Below are 24,720 nucleotides of genomic sequence, written 5' to 3' on the forward strand. Positions count from 1 at the left end.
AAAAACCGTCTTCTACAATAATAATATGAATTTAATATAATACAATATTACACTCTTCGAGGACCAGAAAGGTAGGATTTACATGGAATAATGAAGGAATCTTTATCATGTAAACAATATAAAAACAGGAAGTTACGCCTTACGCAGCCTTGCTGCGTGACGTAATACGTACATAAGTTGATCAAGCTTCTGGTGCTTACTCGGAAGGTTGTTGTCATCAGCTGTAATTATCTTTAGCCTCAGTAGAATTAATGACAATGCTACATACAAACCCTTGGAGTTAAAACGGAATTGGCGTTTTATACGACACACAAGGATATGCCGACATAGAAGCAAAGTAAGCCTCGTGTGGACAACAAACCGTGTCGTCAGTCAACCAGCTAACAGGGGTTAGCGCTACAAATCTCCACACCGTGTGCTGTTCAGTCTCACTTTCTCTTCCATTTCGTCTTCATCTGTAGTCGGCCTTTAGATTCTGTCACCAAGTTCAGTCCGTGGTTTCGCCAGGAGAGGATGAACTGGCTTTTCCCCCTGTCCAAAGGCTCCGGACCTCTCCCTCCTCTGAACAGCCTACAGCAACAAAGACAGCGGCAGATCGAGTCACTCAAAGCCGCTCATCCCAGGTGACGTGAACGGCAACCTCAAACACCTAAAACCAGACCCTGGTGCTTCCGATTAGCCTATTTTTTTCAAACTCAGAATATGTTGAATGTTTCCTGGCCACTTAACTAACGTTAATTACTAGAAAGGTGTTGACTGAGTGTACACACAGCTGATGTTTACTTATTGTAGCTAGCTACCTGGCTTACAGTTAAGTACTTTAGGCTAATAAATAGCTTGTTGCCTAGTTTCTCGCAACCGTTTGTCCCTGCGATTCTGTAAATATGTCAAAATGCAGGAGTCACACGATTTTACGTGATCCCACAACCACTGCTTTGACATACCCCAGCGTGGACGTTGAGCGGCTAATGTTTGCTAACCTTTCCTCATAGCTAACTAGCTAGATGTGGTTTGTCACAGCGCTGTGTTAGCTGGCTAGCTAATCAAGTCATCCAGTGATAGTGTCTATTTTTACGGATGATGACACGAGTTGTAGCTGGCCTGCCTTGTCCTGTGATCATTCCAGTGTTTGGCACGCCAACTTGTCACGCATGTGGTTTTAGGAGGAGCTAGCTAATTAGATGTGAAGATTAAAGTATTAGCCTTTGTTTACTTTCATGTTATTGCAGCTGCCACAAGGTTAATGTGCTGTTGTGAATACTGATCATAGCATGGTAATGATGTTAAGGAATAAGTGGATGGGAAAATACAATTCATACTCTTTAAAGATTGTGTGCAGAAGTGTAGGAGTGTAAGACCAGGGCTTTTTTTGACTTGCAGCCCTCAGCAGGCCATATTAAAATTCTGTAGGAGAAAATGGTTTATTGTTAGACCAATATCAGCATTACTAGCCAATGGATTTCTTTGCAATTGATGTAAACTCCTTTAAGTGATGACAGCAGTAGACAGCATAGCATTCAAGTTATTGTATACAATATAATAGTAGGTGAATGTCGCTGGTGGTACATAGCCATTCAGTAGTAATGCAATAAGACAAAGTAGTTAGGGCTGCAACTAATGATTGTTTTCACAATTAATTGTTTGCTCAATAAATGGTAACATAATGGTTAAAAATATCCATCATATTTTCTCAGGGTCCTTGGTGACAACAGTCCAAAACCCCAAAATTAAGTTATATAAAACAGAGAAAAGCTGCAGATGGACTGGAGAAGCTGGAACTAGAGAATGTGTAGCATTTTTGCTTTAAAGAAAATTAACAAAATTGTTGATTATTCGACTTATAGTTGTAGTTCTGAAATAAATACTGGGATCAACATTGGGCACAGTAACCATGGAAGTTACTAGTTATCAGAAAATGGCAGCATGGTTTTAAAATTGAAAAATAATACCTTAAATCGGTAAAAACCATAAGTCGGTATGAAAATAAGCTTTTTGTGTTAACTTTCTTTTACTCATGTTTTCTTTCAAGTTCAGATATAGTGTTGAAAAATACTTTTTTGTTGTCCCATAACATTGACACCGAAGAACAGCAATTAAACTCATACATGGTACAGTATATGTACCATATATGTAGTATATATACAACTATGGTCATGCCATGTTCCACTTCATAACATTATATATGTCCAATCCCTGACACACTAAAAATTGTGATACATGTTACACTTTGTTGTGTTGGGTGAAAATAGGCATTAAAGACCTCACTTTGTGAATCTATCTCTCTCTCTAAACTAGCATTTTCATCAAGATTGATGAAAAGAACACGTATAATATGTTTTCTACATGTGCTGATCATGTTGACAGATGCAATATTACAGATCATAACATTCCTGTGTTACTGTTTCCCAACAGCCTCGCAGAGATCCAGAAGGATGTGGAATACAGAATACCATTCACAGTCAACAACTCCACCATTAGTGTTAACATGTGAGTACATCTTTACACATGCAGTCACAGTGTCAGAGTATCCAAAGCAGGCAGTGGGCTGGTTTCACAATCACTCTGTGTCTCGCTGTTGGATTTTTGACTTTGGTTTGATAACGAATTAACCACATGAAAGTACAGAAACATGGAGTGGTAATATACACATCGAGCCACGATTGTAGGTGATTCAAAGTTTTATTCCCTTTTGTTATTATTTTTTTCTATTTCCAAACAAACATATAGACATTCATTAATCACAGCTAACTCGCATAAGAACAAAAGGTTTTAAATGTATCGTATTAACAACTCACAAATTGCGATAGCTGCTTGGAGTGTCAGAAGAGGAGGCAACCCCAGCCTTCCATTGATGAAACTAAATTCAAATCCAAAGGACAACTAGCATTACACTAGCAACCAGATTTCAATTGTCATATTTTCTTAAGACAGTCGGCGAAGAAAGAAAGCAAGAAAAGGCACTTAGCAACTAAAACAACATTTCTCGTTGGCTTTAGTCCCCACAACATGAACTAGTCAAATTGTGTTTGTTCATGAGCTCTGTTGGTGAACACCTTTACCACATTCCCTCCATTGGTGCTAAGGCTTCCAATTTTATGACTTGTGAAGCCTCAGAGATGATAGAGCTGGGCTATATAGGCTATATATATATAAAAATAAATATTACACTAGCATAATTCCTTTATTTCAATATTAATATATATCTAATGTGTTATATCTTGTTGGAAATCCTGTTACTGGGATTCCTGAAAGCTGAACTTGTCATACTTTTTCTTCTCTTTCCTCCAGTCTGCTGCCTCCTCAGTTCCCCCAGGAGAAGCCAGTGGTTAGTGTCTACCCCCCTGTTGGTCATCATTTAGTCGACAGCAATAATGGCACCATGATCACTAGCCCCCTCATCACTAATGTAAGTACTAAGCAGTAGTGGTGGGCTGACATTATTTTGACTGCTGACAGTGACATAATCTTTCTTGCTGTGCGATGACCCTGTTGTTAACAGTAACCTTATCTCATGGTGCCCTAACTTGTTAATAGCAACCCAGTAAATAAACCACAGCACAGGGACAGTATTACTGTGCAGCTGTATGGCAGAAAGGTCATTACTCATAGCTGTATTCAAAATGATTAAATCTCCCATCTGACGAAAAGTAAAACTGAAATGAGCAAGTGAAAATAATAGCCTGGTTTCTTGTGTGCAAATGCATTGTTGGTCAACTGTGCAACATTAACTTTCTTTCTCCTGGTTCTTTCCATGCCTCTTTCTCCACTTATTTACTTTAATTTATTTAGTCACTTGATGCTTTAGTCATGTTATTTTCACTTTACTTCATGTATTGTTGTTGTTGTGTATGTCGTAGTTTGGGATGCACTCAGATCTGGGTAAGGTCATCCAGAGTCTGTTGGACGAGTTCTGGAAGAGTCCTCCTGCCTTGATGTCCACTGGCCCTGCTGGCTTTCCATAGTGAGTGTCTTCTGACATTCATGGACACTTTCTTATTACAACAGAAAGTTTAGGTGCTGTGTAACCTGGCTCTTATTTAAATATTTTTGCCATCATGCTTTTATTGGGGCAGTAATAAAGTAGCCCTAAAAAGCAGTTGATCATTATGATGGGAATTTGGGGCAATACTGTGTCACTTCCTCCTCTCATCTTGTTTTTTTCACTTCTAAACAAATTGTGTAAAACTTGACTTCTTAAAACATGTCTGAGGCCCGAAACCAAAATAGTCACAATTGAAAAGTTCTGTGTAGTGGTTTCCTCATGTCCTTACAATGAAGCTGGTAAATAAAATAATCATGGTAGATAAAAAAAAAATGTTTTCTTTCAAATACATTTGATATGTTTGTTACGCTGTAATGAAATAATCTAATTTCCTTCCTGCGTTTCCCACAGCAGTATGTACAAGCCATCAGGCATCGCTCCTTACCCCACTCAGGCTTTCCACTATGGTCCCCGCCATGTGGGCCCCAGTCACACGGCGCCTGCTGGTCCAGGCCCAGCTCAGTCTCCAGCTCCCATGCCTCACCCAGGGGTCGATAGTGCCCATGGGCCCCCTCGAGCTCCAGCCCCATACGGACTGATTTCTGACCTGCCACTGCCTGTTCCTACTGGAGACTCACAGGTACACTGATATTGATTATTAACAAACACCCAGAGGACCATGAATGTTTTTAAAAAGTGAAGTACGTATGTTCATGAAGTGCTGCCTTGTAAACAGCTCACTAACCTGTATAAAGAAATGAATGATAAAAGCAAGTGGTAGAGCAACGACGTTTCAAACATTGACACCCAGCAAAGTATGAGCCAATTCAAGGAAAGAGGCTGTCCAAAATATGTTTCCCCTCAACTGATTGGCCAGCTTTAGACAAATCTAGCGTGGACATGGACATGAATTCATTGAAGAATGTGACTTATTGCTCATATTAACACTGTCTGTTTCAGGCTGGACTGAACGGACACATGTACAGGATGCCTGAGATTCCTGAGTCTTTTCCTGAACTCTGTGACATGAAGTAAAGTATTCCAAAATATTGTCAACTTAAAATGTCTCTTGTATTTTATTATTGAGACATTGTTTAAGCAGGTCACAATGTGTGTTTTGAGATGAGGGAAAAGATTCTTTGTCCTCTTGGTCTCTGATCACCTTCTGCTGTGTCCTGTCCTAGCCTGACCCAGTTGTCAGACATGTCTGAAAACGAGGACGTGCTGTTGGAGTTCTTCGTGAGTTTGCCGCAACTCAAACAGGTCACCAATGATAAAGAAGAGCTGGTCACCAATATAGTGGACATGGCTAGTAAGTTCCTCTTCTGCCCCTGGACTGAAGGTCTTGATGGTCAATCAAGACAGAGAAGTTTAAATTTAGTTGAACTTTTCAAAGATTTGTGCCTCTCTCTTTGTCATTTACAGAGAAAAACCTTCAGATGGAGCCACAGCTGGAAGGAAAAAGACAAGAAATGCTCTACAAGGTCAGATATTACATCTCATGCCTTGTGCTCTTTCTCTCTCTCTCTCTCAAACAGACACACAACACACATATTCATGCTCTTGTCTAGCAGCGTATGATGTGTGTTTTTGTCTTTTGGCAGTACGAACAGCTGACTCAGATGAAGTTGGCCTTTGAGACAAGGATGCAGAGACAGCATGAACTCAGTGAGGTCAGAGGCTGCACTCATCACACTATGGTTTGATTGATAAGTACTGATGCACTTTTTTTGGATTAAAGCTGTTGATAGCCTGTGTTATGTGTTGGGTTTAAATTTTATTTTTACTATTTTGATGACTCAAAACTGAACATTTGGGTTGTTCCTTGAATTGTAGGAGCCCAAACAAGTGTAGCTGCACTTGTGTTTTGAGGATCCTTTTCTGTTGTTAGATGGGATTATGCTCCCCTCCACTGAAAATGTTGGTCTCTCTGTTTCTTACTTTTGTGTCTCTTATCCCCCCCTAGAGTTGCAGCCTTAGTACTCTACAGGCTCGGTTAAAAGTTGCAGCCCACCAGGCTGAGGAGGAGTCAGAGGAGACGGCTGAAAACTTCCTGGAGGGACGCGCAGACATCGACGAATTCCTGACCAGCTTCATGGAGAAGAGAACGGTGAGTAGCCAGAAGGGCAGTATTTGTGTAAAGATAATCGTGATATATCGTGTTGTTTTGAGCCTGAATGTTATCAGAAGTGCAGTATATAACATTTTAAGAAGAAAGGTGTATTGACTTTGTGTTGTTCCACAGCTTTGCCACAGCAGAAGGGCCAAAGAGGAAAAGTTGCAACAGTCCATCAACACACATGGACAGTATCCTACCAGCCACTAGAACACAAGGTACAACACACGTCAACAGATTACAAGTGTAATTACACAAGACTGTAACACCCAGACAGTCATTTGTCTCTGTGGAGGAAAGATGATGGTTCTCAGCTGACAGTTTCACAACAGACAGCTCTCGTGGTTTTTGTTTACAACTAAACTTCCCTCCATTTTTATCCGGAATGAACGATTTGTCATTGTCTCCTGTTCATTCTGCTTCTTACCTCTCAGGTTTGGTGTTTTCTCAGCCAACTGCTGCCAACTAAAAGGATAAAGACATTTGAGGGGGACGAAAAGCACACTAAGTCAACAATGGGCACTTTGGAGAAATAGGAAGACAGTGATTGCAATGGTGGGCTAAAAAAAAAAGGAAGAAGCCCACTGTGCCCAGATCTGGGTTAAAAATAACAGCTGAAGTTGGATTGTATGAGAGCAAGATGGAGAAGCTATTGAGTCACCACAAGAGGCCAAAACTTGGAGAATGAGTGATACATGTCTAGCTTTTCCAATCAAATTACTAAGGATTGATCATATCGTGGATAATTTCTGTCGCACATGCTGTTTATCTAGTTTTGACTTGACAGTGATGGCAGACATTATGTCACGTTGCTCAATAAGAGCAACACCTGATGTGATGTGAACACATTTGGGAGAAAGTATAAATTGTTTAGGACAGGATTCCCAATTTTCCACTTTTCCACACAGTGAGCAAGTAAATGTCACTATGAAATAATTGTTGAAATGCTAACGTCGGTGTCTGTACCTCCCGTCTCTGAGATCATTGTCTAGTCCTTGCTTTATTATCCCAGAAAGGGCAGACAGAAGTAGTCTTGGCACTGCAAGTCTCCTGTTTACATTGGAAAGGATCTAGACATTTACATGAAACTCAGCACTGGCAGTGTCACTTTAACGAGTCAAGATAATCTCTCCAACAAAAAAGAAGCAAGGATGAGGCAGTGTTCTCAGGAGACATTTGGCTTGGGCTGTTAAAATTTAAACTCTGCATATGAACAGTTGTCAATTCTTTATCAAGTTGGTGGGTTTCCCCCTTAAGTAACGTCTTGAACGTAGCCTCAATATCAGTGTGTTTGCACAAGCATTAATAATTTGATTTAACATGCCAAGGTGATGATGATGATGATTCTCTTAACGTTAACACCATAACCAAGTTACACACCTGGTTACTGGTCAGTTTTTTGAATTGCTGTATTCATTTTGTGGGGGCTAATAACATTTTTCCTGGAGGTTACCACAAACAAATTTCAGACCTTGACCAGTTTGAAAAACAAATTATGTACTGGGGTTATTGGGAATTCAGTACAGTAAACCATGCAAACGGTTTGATCTCACGATTACCTTAATTCTGTGCTTTTTACATGAATCCAGTTATTTGTGTACGTGTAAACATACTGATCACGATGAGCACCGTTGCGATAACCTGAATATTTTCTGACATCATTTGAGCTTGAAATGTTTGATGAAGAGCCTCATAAGATTTGGGATGACGTTGAGAAATTTTAGGTTAAATGCTGCAGTAAAACTCGATGACATTGGATACTGTATTTAAATAATGTTAATAATAGGCTATATTGTAATCAAAGACTCAGACACCTTGTATTATATGTTCTTATTTAATTTGTTAGAGTAATAAAGCATTTAGAATAAATCTTGTTTGCCTTTCTTACTCTTAGAGATTATTGTTACTATTAGCACTGACTGTTAGTATAACAGATACTGTAACACCGGAGGAATAATTCATTAAGTTGAGTATAAATAATGTTTTCACCCTGTCCACTTCCATGTTAATCTCATAACAAGCAAGATATCAACTTACACTGAAGTGTGCTATTGCACATCATTCAACCTTAGTTTCTCGTTGTATTCCACAAAGTGCTGCTGCTGCTGCATAATATCAGCAATGTGTCCTTCAGTGATATCGAGGAGTTATTTGTTACAGGGTCAGCGTTTATAATGGGCCATAAAGTTCAGTTACACATGTGTTGCCTAAAGAAGTCTTTGAGGACATATTTGCTTCAATAGGGAAAAGCAATCATTACTGTTGTATACAGTTGCTGTCTTGTGTGAGCTTGTTCACACACCTCCTTAACAAGTCAAATCACAGGTGCATTCCAGTTAAAGGTGTTAATGGACATTTTCCAGCACATGATGCCACCATATTAACTTTACATGTAAACCGTGCAGTCCAGTGCTGTGGAAAGAGCTGAGGGAAAAACAATGTTCATTAACATTATTCACTGAACTGAAAATGTTTTAAAAACACGAGGTAGCACAGACTTAATGTGACACTTTTATCTGACAACTTGTTAGAAAGTGTAACATTGGCACAAATGGAAGTAATAATAGGGCTTACATATATTTGTTAACCTAAAGAATGGTTGACACAGTAGAATAAAGTTGGATTCATATTTTAAGGACCAGGATCAGCCCCTGACATCATCGTCTATCCATAAAAGTGTCTCTTTAAATGACAAATACAGGATGTTCTGTGAAGGACCTGTGTGTCTTTAAGTTCCATTCACAGTGTCTCAGCCAACTAATGCTTGGTTAAAAGGTCAAACAAAGTATGAATAGATTGCTATAAACTGTCATGCCTCTAACAGGAGTGCTCAAGTATCTATTGTAAATCTCTGTAAATCTACTCAACGCACACAGCAGTGTAAGGTTGAATACAGACAGAGGCTGCAGACTCACACATGCACACAGGGCTGATGGGAAAATAGTCATGCTCAGCAGGTTTTATTGTTGCTTGGAAAATGAAGCCAGAACAATAGAAGCTGCTAAGCCTGAACTCAACAACCTGACCAAACCAACAACTGGGCGCTAAACTCTGCAGGTCACAGCATGTCTGCAAGCCAAGGAGTTAATCACGTACTGTATTTGTCCTGATTACTATTGCAGCTGTGACAGAGACATTAACATTAGCTATATATATATATATATATATATATATATATATATATATATATATATATACACACATTGTTATTGTATATATTTTTTACTTTTATTTTCACTTAAATATTGTAAACGTGTGTATTTATTATTTTCTATTTCTTTTTTTTTATATCTTATTTTTGTACATACTCTTATTTCTAAATTTATGCTAAATAAATGTATTTATTTCTACTTTGAATGGGAGCACCGGTACTGTATAATTCCCTCCCGGGGATCAATAAAGTATTTCTGATTCTGATTCTGATTAACAGAACATCATCTCCAAATAAAAGCTTTGGGACTTATGCTTTATCAAGAGCCCCATAATTCATGTCACCACTCCTCATTTACATCCCTCCATTCATTTTTTTCATTCATTTACAAATAGAAAATAAAGGATACCAAAACAAAATTAAATGTATTTATTTTATTCTGTTCATTTCCCCTTTTCACTTCCCAAAGTAGGTTGGAGAATCATCACATTTATATGAAAATTGAGTTTACATTACTAAGAATATAAGCATGGGTGAAATTACACCCACAGAACCAATATGTTGTTCAGTGTTTGGAGAGACACATTGTGTTGTGAAGCATGGTGCACATGATCCTCCCTCCGGACCAGCAGGTGGCGGTAATTCACCATACAGGCCAGCTACCGGAAATCGGGATAGGAGGAGAAGAAGAAGGAGGAGGAGGAAGAGGCGGAAGAAAATCAACACAGGAGGCGCGCGTTGCAGGAGGCAGCTGGTAGATGTTCAACACTTATTTTTGTTAGAAGTTCATTTCTGCCGAGTATTCAAAATTCGAGCCGCCGTAAAACTAAACGAGTTCAACCGTTAACCGAAAAAATCTAACGTAGCGCTGCCAGTTGGCGCAGATTAGCAAACAGTTACTGTTAGCTAGCTAGCTGACTTCAGAGTTGTTGAGGAACTTGTATGCAGCGTTAACGTTAGCTAAGTTACCAGCATAGCGTTAACTAGCTAGTTAATAGCTAAAACAGACAGTTATCGCTGTTTACACTTTCAGTAATTGTTATAAGATGGATTAAGTCGATACGAAGTTTCAAGCCATCGCAGAGTTGCAACGTCAACATCTTTAACTTGAGTTGGCCGTTAATGTATTGGTCCATGGTCAAAGTCATGTCCATGGGAAATACTTTCGTGTTTGGTTGTTAGTTGTCCGTTAAAATCAAATTACGGGATACCTAATATTAAAGCTAATTTGATGGGGTCTGTGTGCATTGGGAAACCGTGTGATTGTTGGGTTTAACAGCACTTTACTTTAAAACCATTTCCCAATATATTGTAAGTTGAAGACTGTATAAAGTACCTGTGTTCTGCATGTCCAGGTCAGTCCAGGTCAGTCCAGAGACATGTCACGACAGATGGGAGACAGCCATCGAAGGTTCCTACAGACCATGATGGCCAATGGCATGGTTGATGAACAAGGGGCAAGGACACTCTATCAATATTGTTGTGAAACACACAACAGTGAGTCGTTTTAACTGTATATAAACTACATGAATGCAACTTTAACTAGGAACATGTACGTTTTGGGCTTTACAATTGATTCTGAAAATGTTGAATTAAACAGAAATTGAAATCTCCATAATAAAAGTCTTTAAAATATTGGTTGAAAAGCACATTAATTAAAAATCACAGGCAGTGGATTCAGACAATTTCCAACGTATTCATCTTACTACAGTATTGAACTGTGTCACCACCTTATTGGAGGAGACAATGCGAATATGAGAGTTACACACACAAGTCTTCTTGAGACTAACAAACTTGGTTCTTCTTTCTTTGTTTCTTGCAGCGCAGCACACCCCTGACAAACTGGATGATTTCATTGATACCATCAACTCAAAGCTGCAGCCCATGTTCATGCAGATTAGAAAAGGGATGTCTGAAGACAACGGTCACCAGTACTACGCCTTGGTCAGTGGGTTTAATTCCTGCTCTGGGCCTGTTTTTTAAAGTCACAATAATTTTGGTTGATGAATCGAAGCAACTGTGTGGTGACAGTACACAGATCTGGGGATGCAAAGCACAACTAGCTTCTATTTGCCGTTTGACTTTGCAGAACATGCACAAAGACTCAGCTAAATCAAGGAAAATATATAATGGTCTGTCAGATGTTGCTTAGATTAGATCTAAAAACTAATCTGTCAAGAGTCTATTGTTTTTGAGATCAGCATTTTTGTACAAGCAGCTGCCGTATTTTGGCTGTGAGATCTGTTTGAGAACCACATTATGTTGTGATCATTCATTGTTAATGGTTGCTCACTTAATCCAGGTTTAAGGGCCACTGAATGAATTTAAAAGAAAAAATGTGTATATGTGTCAGTTTTAGAAGTTGGAGGGATGTATGACATTTGAAAATAGTCACACATTGATAGACAGATGTATAAACCTATAATGTCGGATGAAGGTTGTCTGCAGTAAGTATATGTTGAGCCACCAGGAGGCGTTGTTAACCACCATTTCACTTTAATCCTGTCCAGGTAAACATGGCAGAGACGGACGTCACCAGGATGTCGACAGATTATGCCGACAATGAGCTAGAGCTGTTTGGGAAAACGGTAAGTTAAATTCACGGAAGGAAACCTGCAAAGCAACATTTTGTAGACACTTTTCCTTTTACAGCCCAGCAGATGGAGCTGAGTGGCAGCTGGTGCTTTGAGTCAGATGCACAAATATACCAACATACAGAAAATTCCCTGGAGAGAGTTAAACTTAAACTATTCTATCATATTTTAGTTCTAAAACACATATGTATGGCAATGGGACACATGTCAGAAGTAATCAGAGTGCTGAGCTGCTTCTTTTTCCCCACTAGAAAATGTGTCACAACTAACTCAAGCTGTTCTGATTCAGATGGACCTGATCGTGAGCTCTGAGAACGGCAAGGCTTCTTCCACTGACATTCTGAACAGCGCCGACAGCCTGACCACCAAAAAGCTGAAGAAGAGCGAGACAGAGCACCTCTTGAACCGACTCGTACACGACAAATGGCTGAATGAGGTAAAATGCAGTATCTCAATCAGAATTTCAAATTACATTTTAACTTATGTTCACTCAGCTCAATTTTTATGTTGGGGTTGTCCGTACGTTGAAAGACCAAAGCACTTTCATGAAGTGAGTTCAACTTAGTCAGGCTATCTACGCTGTAGGTTCATATTTACCGTACAGATATGACTGACTGATATCAATATTTTCATCTAGCTCTCAGCAAGCACATGCAGCATGAACAGTTCAAATGTTGTGTAATTAATAGAGAATGAAATTAGATCACTGAAGCGTGAAAACGCTTTGTGATTCAATGAGGTGAAATATGGAGAATATTAGTGCACAATAAGATGTTCACCAGAAACAAACAGTACATAGTCCGGACATCTGTTCAAATCATGGAGAATATTCACCACAAAGTCTACTAACCAGATGAAATGTGACCAGTCTCTTTGCTGTGGTACTGAACCTCCTTATCTCTCCCTCTGTGTTGCTTTAATGTAGTGTGTAATTGATTTCCATTCACTGATTTAGAAACGGGGTGAATACACTTTGTCCACCAGATGTGTCATAGAGATGGAGCCGTACATCCGCACAATGTATCAGGACCAGGTCAAAGTGTGCCACATCTGTCACAACGTTGCTCTCCAGGTAAATGTTTCCTCTCTTTCACCCTAGTACCCCTGCGATGAAATGAATTACGATCAGTTCTGTCATTTAGAAGCTTTCGGGTACTAATTTCATTAAATCACTAATTTAAGGTAGAAATGCTCTGCCTTACTGAACTATTTTTAGTTGAAAGGAGGCTACTCTTACATGATTACATTCATAATTTGTAATAGTCTGATATATTTGTTTTTTGTTTTGTTTTTTTTCAGTGCCAAATTTGTGAGAATCCTATCTGTGGCATAAAAATCCACAACCCATGTGTGGCCAGATACTTTAAAGGCAGAGCAGAGCCGCGGTGTCCAGCTTGTGATGACTTTTGGCCACATGAAATCCCTGGTATTTATTGTTTATGCATAAATATTGTTTGCACACATATTAGACCTACAATAATTCTATAGATGCACGTTTAAGTCCCACCTTTTTACTACATACAGTACTTGTGAAGAGACTGCTGCCTTCAAATCTGTTCTCAGGACATTTTGCTTTTCAAAAATCACACTTTGCTCTATATTCATATATGGAAAATATATTATATATATAATATATATATAATATATTGTACAGTATTCTGATCTACTGCTTGAATTGTTTCTGTAAGTTGAATGCATAAAGAAAGACTACACTGCACCATGATAAACATGTTGCCCTTTGTGCTGTCTTTTTTATTTTTTGGCCTTTAAAACGAGACAGTATGTTAGGATTGCTTGAGATGTATTAATGAATAGAATTAAATCGACTGAGTCTGCTTGTATGTTTGACATGTTATTTGTTGTGTTCATTACAGAAGTCAGACGGCCCCAGTCTCAGTCCAGAAGATGAGGACGTGACGGCATCAAATGTGTTTTTTGTTCGTTAAAACTGTTTTGTTTTTAACACTTTGACTTTTGTAATAAACCAAACTGTTAATATAAATTCTTTATTGTTATTTTTACAAAAATAAATGAATGAATATTTCACTGAAATGTCTTTATTGTGTTTGTTTACACACAATCATCAAAAACAACAAATAATTTCTTGTTGTGCTAAGTTTGTACGTCTGTTTCCATCCTTTGCTCTTTATTTCCAGATTGTTCCCTTCAATATGCCACTTCAAACTCAATTATTAAGAACGTACAGCTTCTCAAAATGTAATGTTACAGTATATTTGCTGACATAATGCACAGCTTGTCTCTCTCCAACTAGATTCTTGATCTGACAGAAATCAGGCTCTTTATCACAAACCACAGGAGACACATAAGGTCTGTGGTTAAATATATTTTCTCATAAAGTGCATATGGTTTGGACATTAGTTTTGCATTGCTGCTGAATACCTATATGTGTAATTCACAGGTTACGTTGATAATCCTATGTTTGAATGGATTTGCTGACATTACAATGAATTACCATTTTACTAATTATTTCCACCCAAATGAAGACGATGCTTTCTTCACATTTTCTGTCCCCTAAACACTTGAGACAATGAAAGGTAATGCAGTTATAGCTGGAATCATGCTTTGTTTCTTTAAAACTCAACTATCTAATGAAAAATAACTTTGACATCTTTGCTAAATTCTAAATTGTGTCTTGTATGATATCGTAATGACAATATTTGTCCTTGTGCAGTAACAACGCTGTGACCTGAGCATAAACCACCAGAACATTTCACCTGTCGGCAGGTTCAGAAGTAAAGATTTACACCACCATGTATTGGACAAATAGACTGACTTTTAAGAAGTGGCTGTTTAATGAAACTATTATTACACCAGGGCTGCAACTAAGAACTATTTTCATTATTGAATAGTCTGATAATTATTTAATCAACTAATAGTTTAGTCTTCAAAATGTCAGAAAATAGCTAAAGAAAATTGCATTACGGGTCCAAGGTGACATACTAAGAAAAGCAGGAAATAAGAGAAGCAGCTGAAACTATCAGACATTTGGCATAATTATTAATTGATTATCAAGAGTTGCAGATACATTTTCTGGAAAAAAAAGTGAAATGAGAAATGTCAGGGAAATCAAACACCCAAACATATGTTACATTCTAGATTTGTGTTGTTTACATGACAAACAGCGGTTTGATTTTTGTTACACTCTCACTTGACTAAAGTATATTTGCCAGAGAGGAGTCCTGCTCTAGTATCCTCAGGGTGGCGATGCACTTGATAGCTTTTCTAAACCACGGATAGAAAAAAGCATATATGAGCGGGTTCAAACAGGAATTAAAATACAACAGCCAGGACACAACGGCCCAAGACGAGGCGCTGTTTGAGATGTCCTGTCCTGCGAGAGAGGGGTAGTAATACGGACAGAAAGTCATCAAAAACACCACTATGACAATTCCCAGAGTCCTGGCGGCTTTTTTCTCTGATTTCTTTGCTGTGACTGTAACTCTGCCTGCAACAGCTGTAATGTGAGACTGCATGGCACGAGCCTGAGACACCGCCACGATAAACACTCTCATGTACAGAACGAGGATGACCGAGCAGGGGCCGATAAACGTGAACACGAGGTCGACGGTACCAGAGCTGTAGTTAATCACCACCACACACTCCCCGTAGCAGGAGTTGTGTCTGTCTGGCTGCTTGAGATGCTCCTTTAAAATCAGCCCGTTGTAGAGAAGTGAGCAGGCCCAGCACAGACACACGGACACCTCCACCCTGCTGCGAGAGATTTTGCTGTGGTACTGCAGAGGATGACAAATAGCCACATAGCGATCGAGCGATATGAGCACCATGTTCCCCACAGAGGCCGAGGTGAGGGTGAAGCCGATAATGTAAGACAGAGCGCACATGAGATCTCCCAGCAGCCAGCAGGTTTCTATGAACCGCACCGTTTCCACCGGCATCACCAGCACCCCGACGAGGAGGTCTGAGATGGCCAGGGAGAGCAGGAGCAGGTTGGTGGGGGTGTGAAGCTGTCTGAAGTGGGAGATGGAGATGATAACCAGCAGGTTGAGAGCTACAGTGAGCACGGTGACGGAGGAGAGCAGAGTGTAGAGGAGGACGGCCTCAGAGCGAGGACGCATCAAACCCCTGCAGGACCAGTTCAGGAGCTGAGGGTAGCAGAGCTCGGCTTCTTGCAGGCCGTCCATCATCCAGAACTGAGGGGAGGTGATGACCTGAACCTGCCGAGCTCCACCAGCTCTCTGATCGTGCAAGACGGTGCAGCTCACTTATCTCTGACTGCACTCCTCAGTCACCCTCTTCATCACTCAGTCTGCTTTTGTCAACCTATTCCTTTCTTTAATTTCTCCTCATCTCCCCTCTACTTCCTCACCTCTCCCTTGATTATTCCACCCTCCCTCCTCCCTTTTAATCCCACTGTTACATGATGCAACATGTTAGTTTCATGCAACAGATAGGAAACTTTTCTCTGAACCGTAAAGCTGTGTTTAAGTTTTGTTTAAGTCTCATCAACCTCCTTAAAGGAGGCGTCTGTTATCTGGTCGGTAATCAACAGAAACATGGTTGTAGACATACAGACTTTACAGCAGTGGCTTTCTGAAACAACCCCAGTTGTGGTTGTGTGCAAAAATATGTTTCACAGCATGAGCACAAAGCCGCTGTGGTGGAACTGAAGGCTGTTCTGAGTGCACTTGGTGTGGAGATGCTCGCAGGTTTGGTCTCTGAACTCTGCAGCTCTGTGCGGATTTCAGTTGTGCTGAAACAATTAGCTGATTTGTCCATGGACAGAAAATTTAAAAAATATTCCACAGGAATTTTGGTTAAGTTAGGTGTTTAAGTCATTAATGGACTAACTGGATTTGCTGCTTCTCTCTGTTTTATATTGTAGTACAGACAAAACTTACAAGTTGAAGATGTCAACTTGCCCACACTCACCAATATCAGTTCACAATATTATTACATTTAATAGACTAAAGCAATCAATAAGTCAAAAAGCAAATCGAATAACTGTTAGTTGAAGCCCTGGATTTCAGGCCTTGCATACAGCGTTCCTTGTAGAGTCACGTGCCTCTTGTTCACACATGCTCACACACAGATGGCACCAGAGCCACCATGCAAGGCACTGGCGGAAGCATCAGGAGAAATTCGGGGGTTCGCCGTTTTGTGCAACGACACTTGGTCATGTGGACAGGACCGAACTGTCAACCCTGCGATTAATGAGTGACCCATTCTGACAAACTGTCCTTCGGGTCGTTTGGAGCCCTGGCCAATCTTTAGCACCTCACGGACTGGGTCCTGCAGCCTCATTCATGTCCCCAGGTTAGCCAAGGTAGCTCTAAAACAGATAGGAGGTGGTTTATAGGTTTATAGGACCTCACCTGCAAGGGAGCCTCAGATTCAGTCCAACATGTCCCCTTTGTGTCTTGAGGCAGCTGTATTGGACAGCAGGCTCAGTGAACCATTTTTGTCCTGAGAGGTGAACACTCAGTAGTGTACATCAGATGGACTTTCACGTCTCAGCAACAGCACTTGTTGAAGGACTTTTAGGGCGCTTTTTCAGTGTTTTTGTTTGGGACAACCCACTGGCTTCATGATGGTCCACAGCAGGCAGACAGACAGTACTCTACTTAAGTTGTTGACTGGTGTAGTACTTTTGCTTCTGCAGCTGTGTGTGTAGGCCTATTTCACAGTAGACATTTTGACACGTCACAGTAGGAAAAAGAACAGGTTTAAATGAATGACGGCTGAATTCCATTCCAAACTTAAGTTTCAGGGTCCTGGTATTGTGCATGCTGGCTCACTGTTACACTGACAGTTTAATAGAACTTTAATAGAGTTATTAGTAACACCTGTACTTTTCCTACTATGACAAGTTGATTTAATAGAGCTGTGAAAATATTAAAATAATGTAGTACTCCTGTCAGCTCCACCGTGGTTTCAATAATTCTGTCCATACTGTGTAATGACATTGTGACCATTCCTCGAGTCACTATCATGACTGTAATGCTGAATGATATGCAGAAGGGCTCTTCCTAACATGCGGCCTCTCTAGTTTGTACTATTTGTACCTTTGAGCTGGTGGGAAACAGTGTGAATCAAAGTTGTAGTTGTACATACTCCTCTGAGGAGACAGTTTCATGAATTAATGTCCCGGTTTGAGCTGATCTTGCTCATTTGAAACTGTCAAATATCAACTTTATCCTGTTAAACGCTCAACGCCCTCCCAGTTTGAGTCGTATTTGTGCTTATATTCCTCTTTCTAACAACTTTTTCATTGGCATTTTCTTCTTTCTGCCCTGTCCAATGTGTCTTTGTGAGTTTTTCTTGAATTGTTGGACATTTGTTCCATTTTCAGCTCAGCTGTTCACGAACAAGTACATTCATGTTTTCTGTCCCAGCTGTGGTCGTGGCTCACATGTGTCAAGGGAATATGGTTGCATCATGTGTTGATGTTAACGTGTGTTTATTAACACCTTTGATTGAAATTCACCTGTGGTTTAACGTGTTATCAGACATTATTACATGGTGTGAACGCGTCCCTCTGGTTGTTTTTGTATGTTGGAACTAATGTATCCTCTGAGGTACTGATGACTTGGATGAGTTCATGTGTTTGTCGATCCTAAATAATGTCTAAACAAAACTTAAGTCATTCTACACAGTGCTTTCACGTATTAGTTTAACCATTTATTTTAAACAATTGCTTTAACTTGTGAACGTTTGTTACAGAGGATGCAAAGTGTGAGACTTCACAACTAGTTTTACTCCGCCATATATCAGAGAGCGGTTTTGTATCTTTTCACCCCACTACTTTTATCTGAACTTGTTTTGCATCCAAATCAATCATTAGTTTATAAAATATGATAAATAGTTAAATAATTGAAACTAACCACATGTAAATGTGACACCGCAAAATGGTCACTGTTTAATGCTGCTTAATTTAACTCTCTGAACTGTGGCTGTTCTTCCGGCCGCTCAACACTGAAGTATATTTACTGCTATATGTTCATAGGATAATAATGTTCTGTGTTTCCGTTTCTGTATTGCTACTTCTAAGAAGGGAATTTTAATCACAATTAATCAATTAATGATATAATTAATACAGGCTTTTCCTGAGTTGACACAGTATTAATGCATTATTGAAAACACATTTTATTTATCAATTCTTTAACAGTATAAAATAATGTCTTCATCAGTAACACCTGATATCTAAATCTTCAACACAACATTAACCCACAATTGACATTTTGATTCTAATTTATTTGTTAGCATTCAAATGAATCATTACCCATTTATTAATGTTCAGTTTTCACATCGATAGACTATAATTTGCTCTCTGTCGGGTATCCAGTTATCTAATGAAACAAACACAGTCCCATGTTAGACCACTGCTGTCTCTGATGTGCTGCTGCCATCTGTTGATGAAGAAGAACAGCTGATCCAGATCTGCTGCAGCTCATTCATCTGATGTGTGACCTTGTTAGCCGTCAGGATCTCAGTCTCTCTGCTGTCGGGCTCAGCCTCTGCCGGAGCGGTCATGAGGCTGATCAGACACTAGATGGCCCTGTTGGTAAAGCAGTTGACATGATGATTTAAAATACTTCAATAGCTTTGACAACTTATTGCACTTTGCTCCCAGAAATATATGTTTATGAACATGTCACGGGGTGCCTGAAAAGCCATTTCTGCTATATGTGTTTGGATACTTTATGTTAGGTCTTAAGGTTTTTTAACTCCCTACCCAAGTTCCAGCGGTACGTCACTCAGACTACCCAAAACAAACTATTGGACTGAGTGGCGTCCGATTAAAAGAATAAAGTCAGTGCTGCTGCTCATATTATGAGGTGAATTACCAAATGTACAGCAGACAGAAAGTGGAGAGCAAATCAATCAGAGCTATTAGTTATTAAGTGGAAATATATTGTGTGTGAAAATGAAGATAGATTTTAAAGTTCAAACAAAACATCAAATTAATGCAAACAAATTAGGATTCTCTCAAAAAGCTTTATTACTATTGTATTGTTCATAAAAATAACATTGATGACTGATGGTTTAGAAACTCACTGTTATAGACAACACAATCCACGTTACTTCACACTTTACATAGCATGTGTTGTACTCTTTTTATTACCATACATCTTTTATTTCAGGCATTTCACTCATGTTCTCTGGTATTTGGGTTTTGAGAGCTACAAATAAACACTATTAAGCAGCCAAAAATAAAGAGAAGCTACAGCAACCGTGGCCTTGGGTTTCTTGTAACATCAGTGTGACCAACAAGGAGTGAAACAGAACTACACTGAGAGAGAGACAGATGGGATATGGGCTTGGAAAAGGTTACATTCTTCAGAGGGAAGAGGGCGATGTTGTTTCGAAGATGAGTTTTCAGTCGAGGAGGGAGGAAATGGGCGGCCGGCGCTCCGTTGAGCCAGAGAGGAAGTGATTGAAGGTCGGATGGCAGAGAGAGCGGAGCGGCGCAGTACGAGGGGCTACTGTGTTAAGGACTCTCAGATCCTGCTGCAGATCTCTTTGAGCTACAGTGTTTTCTGTTTCCCTATATGAAGGCTGGAGACCTTGTACTTCACGTTTCCTTCATTTACTATATAATTCACTGGCCTTTATAGACGTGGTCTAGAATTAGGGTCTGGGTTTAACTATAATATTTGGGTTTGTTTATCCTTTTTTTCTGTACAGTCTCTAAGCTTTTGCTGTTGAAGTTGTTGGATAGTATCCAGTGCTCACATGTTGTACAACACTGAGATAAAAATAAACATAATGTTTAACATCGGATATGTGTGGAGAAAAACAGCCATTATCTGAATAAAGTAATGACCAAAAAGTCAGCTAAAACTTTCACTAAAATTGCTTATTCTAACAGCATCAAACTGAAAAAAATTAGACAAAAATACAAGATTGTAGTTATGTTAAGAATTGTTTGTCGTCACCTCTGAGTTATATGAAGATGTGTGGCCTTCATACACTTCAACCAAAGTTAATGGCTGTGAGAAAACATTGGAGACACAAGGAAGCACTGTTGTTCTTTTTCCCTTAACCACATCGTCACTGCTCTGCCTCCAAGAAAACGACACAAAAGCTTGAAATCCACAGTTGAAGTGTTTCTGAGCGAGAGGGGAAGTGCAGTAGCAGCTCGTTCACTCTTCGTGTTGATAAATTTGACTTACAAAGACCTTTTAGAAACATGATCTTGTGACTAAATTAATCAATTTCAATAACAACATTTTTATTCGGTTTAATTTTTAGTTTGAAGGACATAACTGTTCTTTTCATTTGATATTTTGGTCCCTCCCTTGACCTTCAAATGTCAGAACTCACTTTGCCAATTGGAACCAATTTACTGCAAAATAGTTTTAGTGCTCTGGGAAACTTTCCTCTTGTAGTACTCAACTTTTTAGACCTCTAACACTAAGAAGTTACTAAAAGGTCCTTAAATGACCATTAATGACTGTCTGACTCAACAACAATGAACTGGTTGATTTGTTTTTTAATTCTTTATAAGGAACAAATATGATTTCTGTTTTTCAGTTTAAAATATAAACAAGAATAATATCATCATTATTATCATACAAACCAAATATTTTAATATAAAACAAACAAATAAAAAGCATATTACCACAGGTTTCACAAGCTGTGGCAACATGTACATACAATGATTAATATAAAGAACTGATTACGGAGGGGATTAATCAAGATTATGTAAAGTCGAAGTCGTAATATATTTTTAAAAATACCACATTTAAATTTGTGAAATCCTCAAATCATCAGAATGTCTCAAAAAAGATTTATAAACACACAGAAGTGTACACACACACACAAACAAACAAACATTAGTCACACATTAGCCTGGTTTCAGACATTGTTTCTTTCATACACCACGGCCTAATTGATTCTCATTTTAATTATGTTGACCCAGACTCCGTCTCTCTTCTTCACTGACAACAAAACCAGCGCAGGCCGGCAGTCTGCCTCTCACACTGTGAGGATGACACCTCCGTCTCCTTACAGAGGAACGAGTGGAGGATCCACTTTGATGTCACTCCCCCGCAAAGGAAAGGTCAAAATAATAAATGTAGGCCCAATTGATGGGTTGGCAGGGGGCGAGGGGGGTTTCGCTGCTGATTTTTGGACGAGTGCTCCCCTAAAGGCATAATGAATTCATACAGTCAGGCACGGCCAAAGAGGAAAACAGCATGGGTCCTCTTTCCATGAAAAGGTTGATCTAAATCTGTAGACAAGCCTGGCTCCTTCTTCCCACTCATTCTCCAACACATCACTCTCTGAAACACAGGCTTGTCTCAAACTCACTCACACACACGTATGAATAAATACTCAAAAGTATCTCTGTCTTTCACTTCTCTTTGACACACACCTCTGCATATGCATCGCCTTCACTGAGAGAGGTGAACCGCATCACCATGGATCAAAAAGCCCTCCAGTAAGCTGCTCCACCTAACTCTTCCTCACAGCGAGACGCCTTTGTTTCAAGAGTCAATAACCCAGAAATACACAAATGCTTGAATATGTCTTTGAAGATTCCTCAGGTCATCCAGGTCACGGGATATCAGTTAGTAGGTCAAAGGCAACTGAGCTGCACATGTCTGCCGACCTTAGACCTTCTGACCGTCATTACAAACTCTGCAGCTGGAGAGCTATATTTTAAATTGTAGTAAAGATCCAAATATTTCCAAAAAGGGCTTAAAGGGTGAGGCTGAATTACAGGTAAATGTGTATTAAATAATACTAAAGACATCAAGAATATTTACATGGGATCTAAAGTTATCACCATTAGAAATTCTCAGCAGCTTGAGTGTGAATATTTCCTTCAAACGGAGTTCAGCCAGTGATGGAAGAACTGTTGAGATCTTTTTAAAGTAAGAGTACTCAATTCTTCATGCTGCTTAGGAGAAGGTACAGAGGTAAAATGTACTTATCATGCAAAACGACACATTCATATGTAAGCAGAATTTTAATGTTCATTTTATCTACTTTATATTCACCTGGGAAGTTAAAATGTCATCTAACATCATAAACCATATGTTTTGAATGTATATCTTAATGTGTAAAGTAGCCAGGGTTAACACTTTAGACTTGGCATTTACAAGCAGTATATAAACATGTAGTAAACACACTATGATGCAGTTCTTTATTTGTGTATTTATGTATGTATTAACTATAACTGTAAGCACGAATAGGCTGCTGAATAAACGGATAATGAATGATAATATGGTCAAATACAGTTGATATAATGATATAAGATATGTCTTCATGAGAGAGTTGTTGACAAATACTGTACATTAATAAACACTTGTTTATTAAATGTCTTGCTTACGACTACATTATAGTGCGTTCTAAACCAGTGAGGCCCATGTTTATATACTGATTTTAAATACTAAATAGTAAGGTGTTACTGTAGCCAGTAACTGTCTAATAAATAGTAAAGAGCACAAAATGTCCCTGTGTAATGTAGTGGAGTTGAAGTCAGAGTACATGGAAATACTCAAGTCAAGTAGAAGTACCTCAAAACTGCAACTCAAGTCCAGCACTGTAAAAGTTCCCTTTTGACTTTCCACCACTGAGGTCAGCAGACACAGAAACACACGTGATGCTGTCCTGCGCTGTGGAAACATGTCCTGTCTGTCTTAAAAGGACATTTAAGGGAAATGTTGAGAAATGAAGAAGGCTTAAAGGGTTAACTCAGTTTGAACTTTACAAAAAGGAACATGATTAAGAAAAAAGGAAAGTGTCCCAAATGAAGAAGTTGTTCTTTTGGGTTGACCATGCATGAAGCCTTTGCGTAATAAGATGTGGCTCACTACTATTTCATGTTGTTTCGTACTTTGTGAAGGCGTCGTATCGATCCTGTCAGAGTTTCCGTGTGGACGCGGTCTTACAGTCTCTGCAGCTGTTAAATAACTGTGCAATGTGTAGTCCAGACACTTGGTGACGAGCCCTTAAGGCCCCTGTCTCACCGCACTGATGACAAACACTCAGATAAACCGAGATATGATTATTTCCCACAGACGCAACGCATTTCCTGATCAGCCACAATCCCCCCGTGAGCCGCGTGAAGATGCGCATTCACACTGAGCTGCCAGTTTCCTCCGGAGCACGGAGCCGCTCCGGGCTCAATTACATGCGCAGTCCTGCCGTGAATCACACATCACCACGGCAACCGGCGTTCACACCGAGTCCCCGTCAGCACCAGCGGGGTCCGATCCCATCCACGGGCGACAGGAGAGCGCAAGAAAGCCACAGTAAGTTTATATCCTCTCTTTTCTGTCCACATGTCTGGGGGTGCGGCCGTTTGTCTGCGTATCGGGCAGATGTGTTTGCGGGTGAAGAGAGTCTCCGCCGCTGCGGAACATCGCGCTGTAGGACAGGTATTTATTCTCATGACGTGTTAAGTGATTAAGGTAATTCATTCATTCATTAATCTGCTTTAGGGAATGAATGGACTCGCGTCTCATCTTTATCTTGTTATATGGGACTGTATGAGGCTGGATTGCGTTGTAATGTGCGCCGACTCCACGTTACATAAAAGGCTCCAATTAAATACGCATCTATTGATTGTCCTTATGGCTGTAGGCTACATTAATTAACTCCTCAACTCATTAAAAACAAGCCCTATGTGGAACATGTGCAGTGTGGGATTTGAGGATGCAAAAACGCTCTTCACCGGCTCCAAAATACTTCATTCAGATCTATAATTAGATAGAAAATTGTTTTTGTATCAGCCTTCCATCTGTTTCATGTGTGGCTGTTGTGTCTCTGCTCTCTGAGTCCTGGTTGTCGCAGCAGTCTTCAATGCAGCAAGTTCGGATATGCATGACCAGTGAACCCTGAAGTACTTGAGAGAGGAGCAGGCATAAACAGACCACTCTTACCT

General features: G+C 39.6%; 3 protein-coding genes across 4 annotated transcripts; 2 read left to right on the plus strand and 1 right to left on the minus strand.

The window, feature by feature from the left end:
* Positions 1-383: 383 nt before the first annotated feature.
* vps37a (VPS37A subunit of ESCRT-I) lies at positions 384-7,940 on the plus strand. 2 transcript variants are annotated; one of them, XM_070919558.1, is made up of 12 exons: positions 384-623; positions 2,413-2,487; positions 3,289-3,406; positions 3,858-3,961; positions 4,394-4,622; positions 4,943-5,013; positions 5,167-5,294; positions 5,408-5,466; positions 5,587-5,655; positions 5,949-6,092; positions 6,228-6,316; positions 6,533-7,940. In XM_070919558.1, exons 1-11 carry the CDS (start codon positions 514-516, stop codon positions 6,306-6,308), a joined length of 1,188 nt encoding a protein of 395 aa, XP_070775659.1. In that variant the 5' UTR covers positions 384-513; the 3' UTR covers positions 6,309-6,316; positions 6,533-7,940. The 2 variants fall into 2 exon arrangements, with proteins under 2 accessions (XP_070775659.1, XP_070775666.1); XM_070919565.1 differs by having other exon boundaries at positions 4,397-4,622.
* Positions 7,941-9,969: 2,029 nt separating this feature from the next.
* On the plus strand, positions 9,970-13,845 carry nsmce1 (NSE1 homolog, SMC5-SMC6 complex component). Its single transcript, XM_070923955.1, has 8 exons — positions 9,970-10,003; positions 10,605-10,746; positions 11,072-11,193; positions 11,760-11,837; positions 12,133-12,279; positions 12,799-12,915; positions 13,143-13,269; positions 13,718-13,845. The coding sequence occupies exons 2-8, from the start codon at positions 10,629-10,631 to the stop codon at positions 13,750-13,752; spliced, it is 744 nt and encodes a 247-aa protein (XP_070780056.1). The 5' UTR covers positions 9,970-10,003; positions 10,605-10,628; the 3' UTR covers positions 13,753-13,845.
* Positions 13,846-15,016: 1,171 nt separating this feature from the next.
* On the minus strand, positions 15,017-16,009 carry LOC139298781 (trace amine-associated receptor 13c-like). Its single transcript, XM_070921549.1, has one exon. The coding sequence runs from the start codon at positions 16,007-16,009 to the stop codon at positions 15,017-15,019; it is 993 nt and encodes a 330-aa protein (XP_070777650.1).
* Between the last annotated feature and the right edge of the window lie 8,711 nt (positions 16,010-24,720).

This window comes from Enoplosus armatus, chromosome 2, assembly GCF_043641665.1.
Source record: "Enoplosus armatus isolate fEnoArm2 chromosome 2, fEnoArm2.hap1, whole genome shotgun sequence".
Lineage (NCBI taxonomy): Eukaryota > Metazoa > Chordata > Actinopteri > Centrarchiformes > Enoplosidae > Enoplosus > Enoplosus armatus.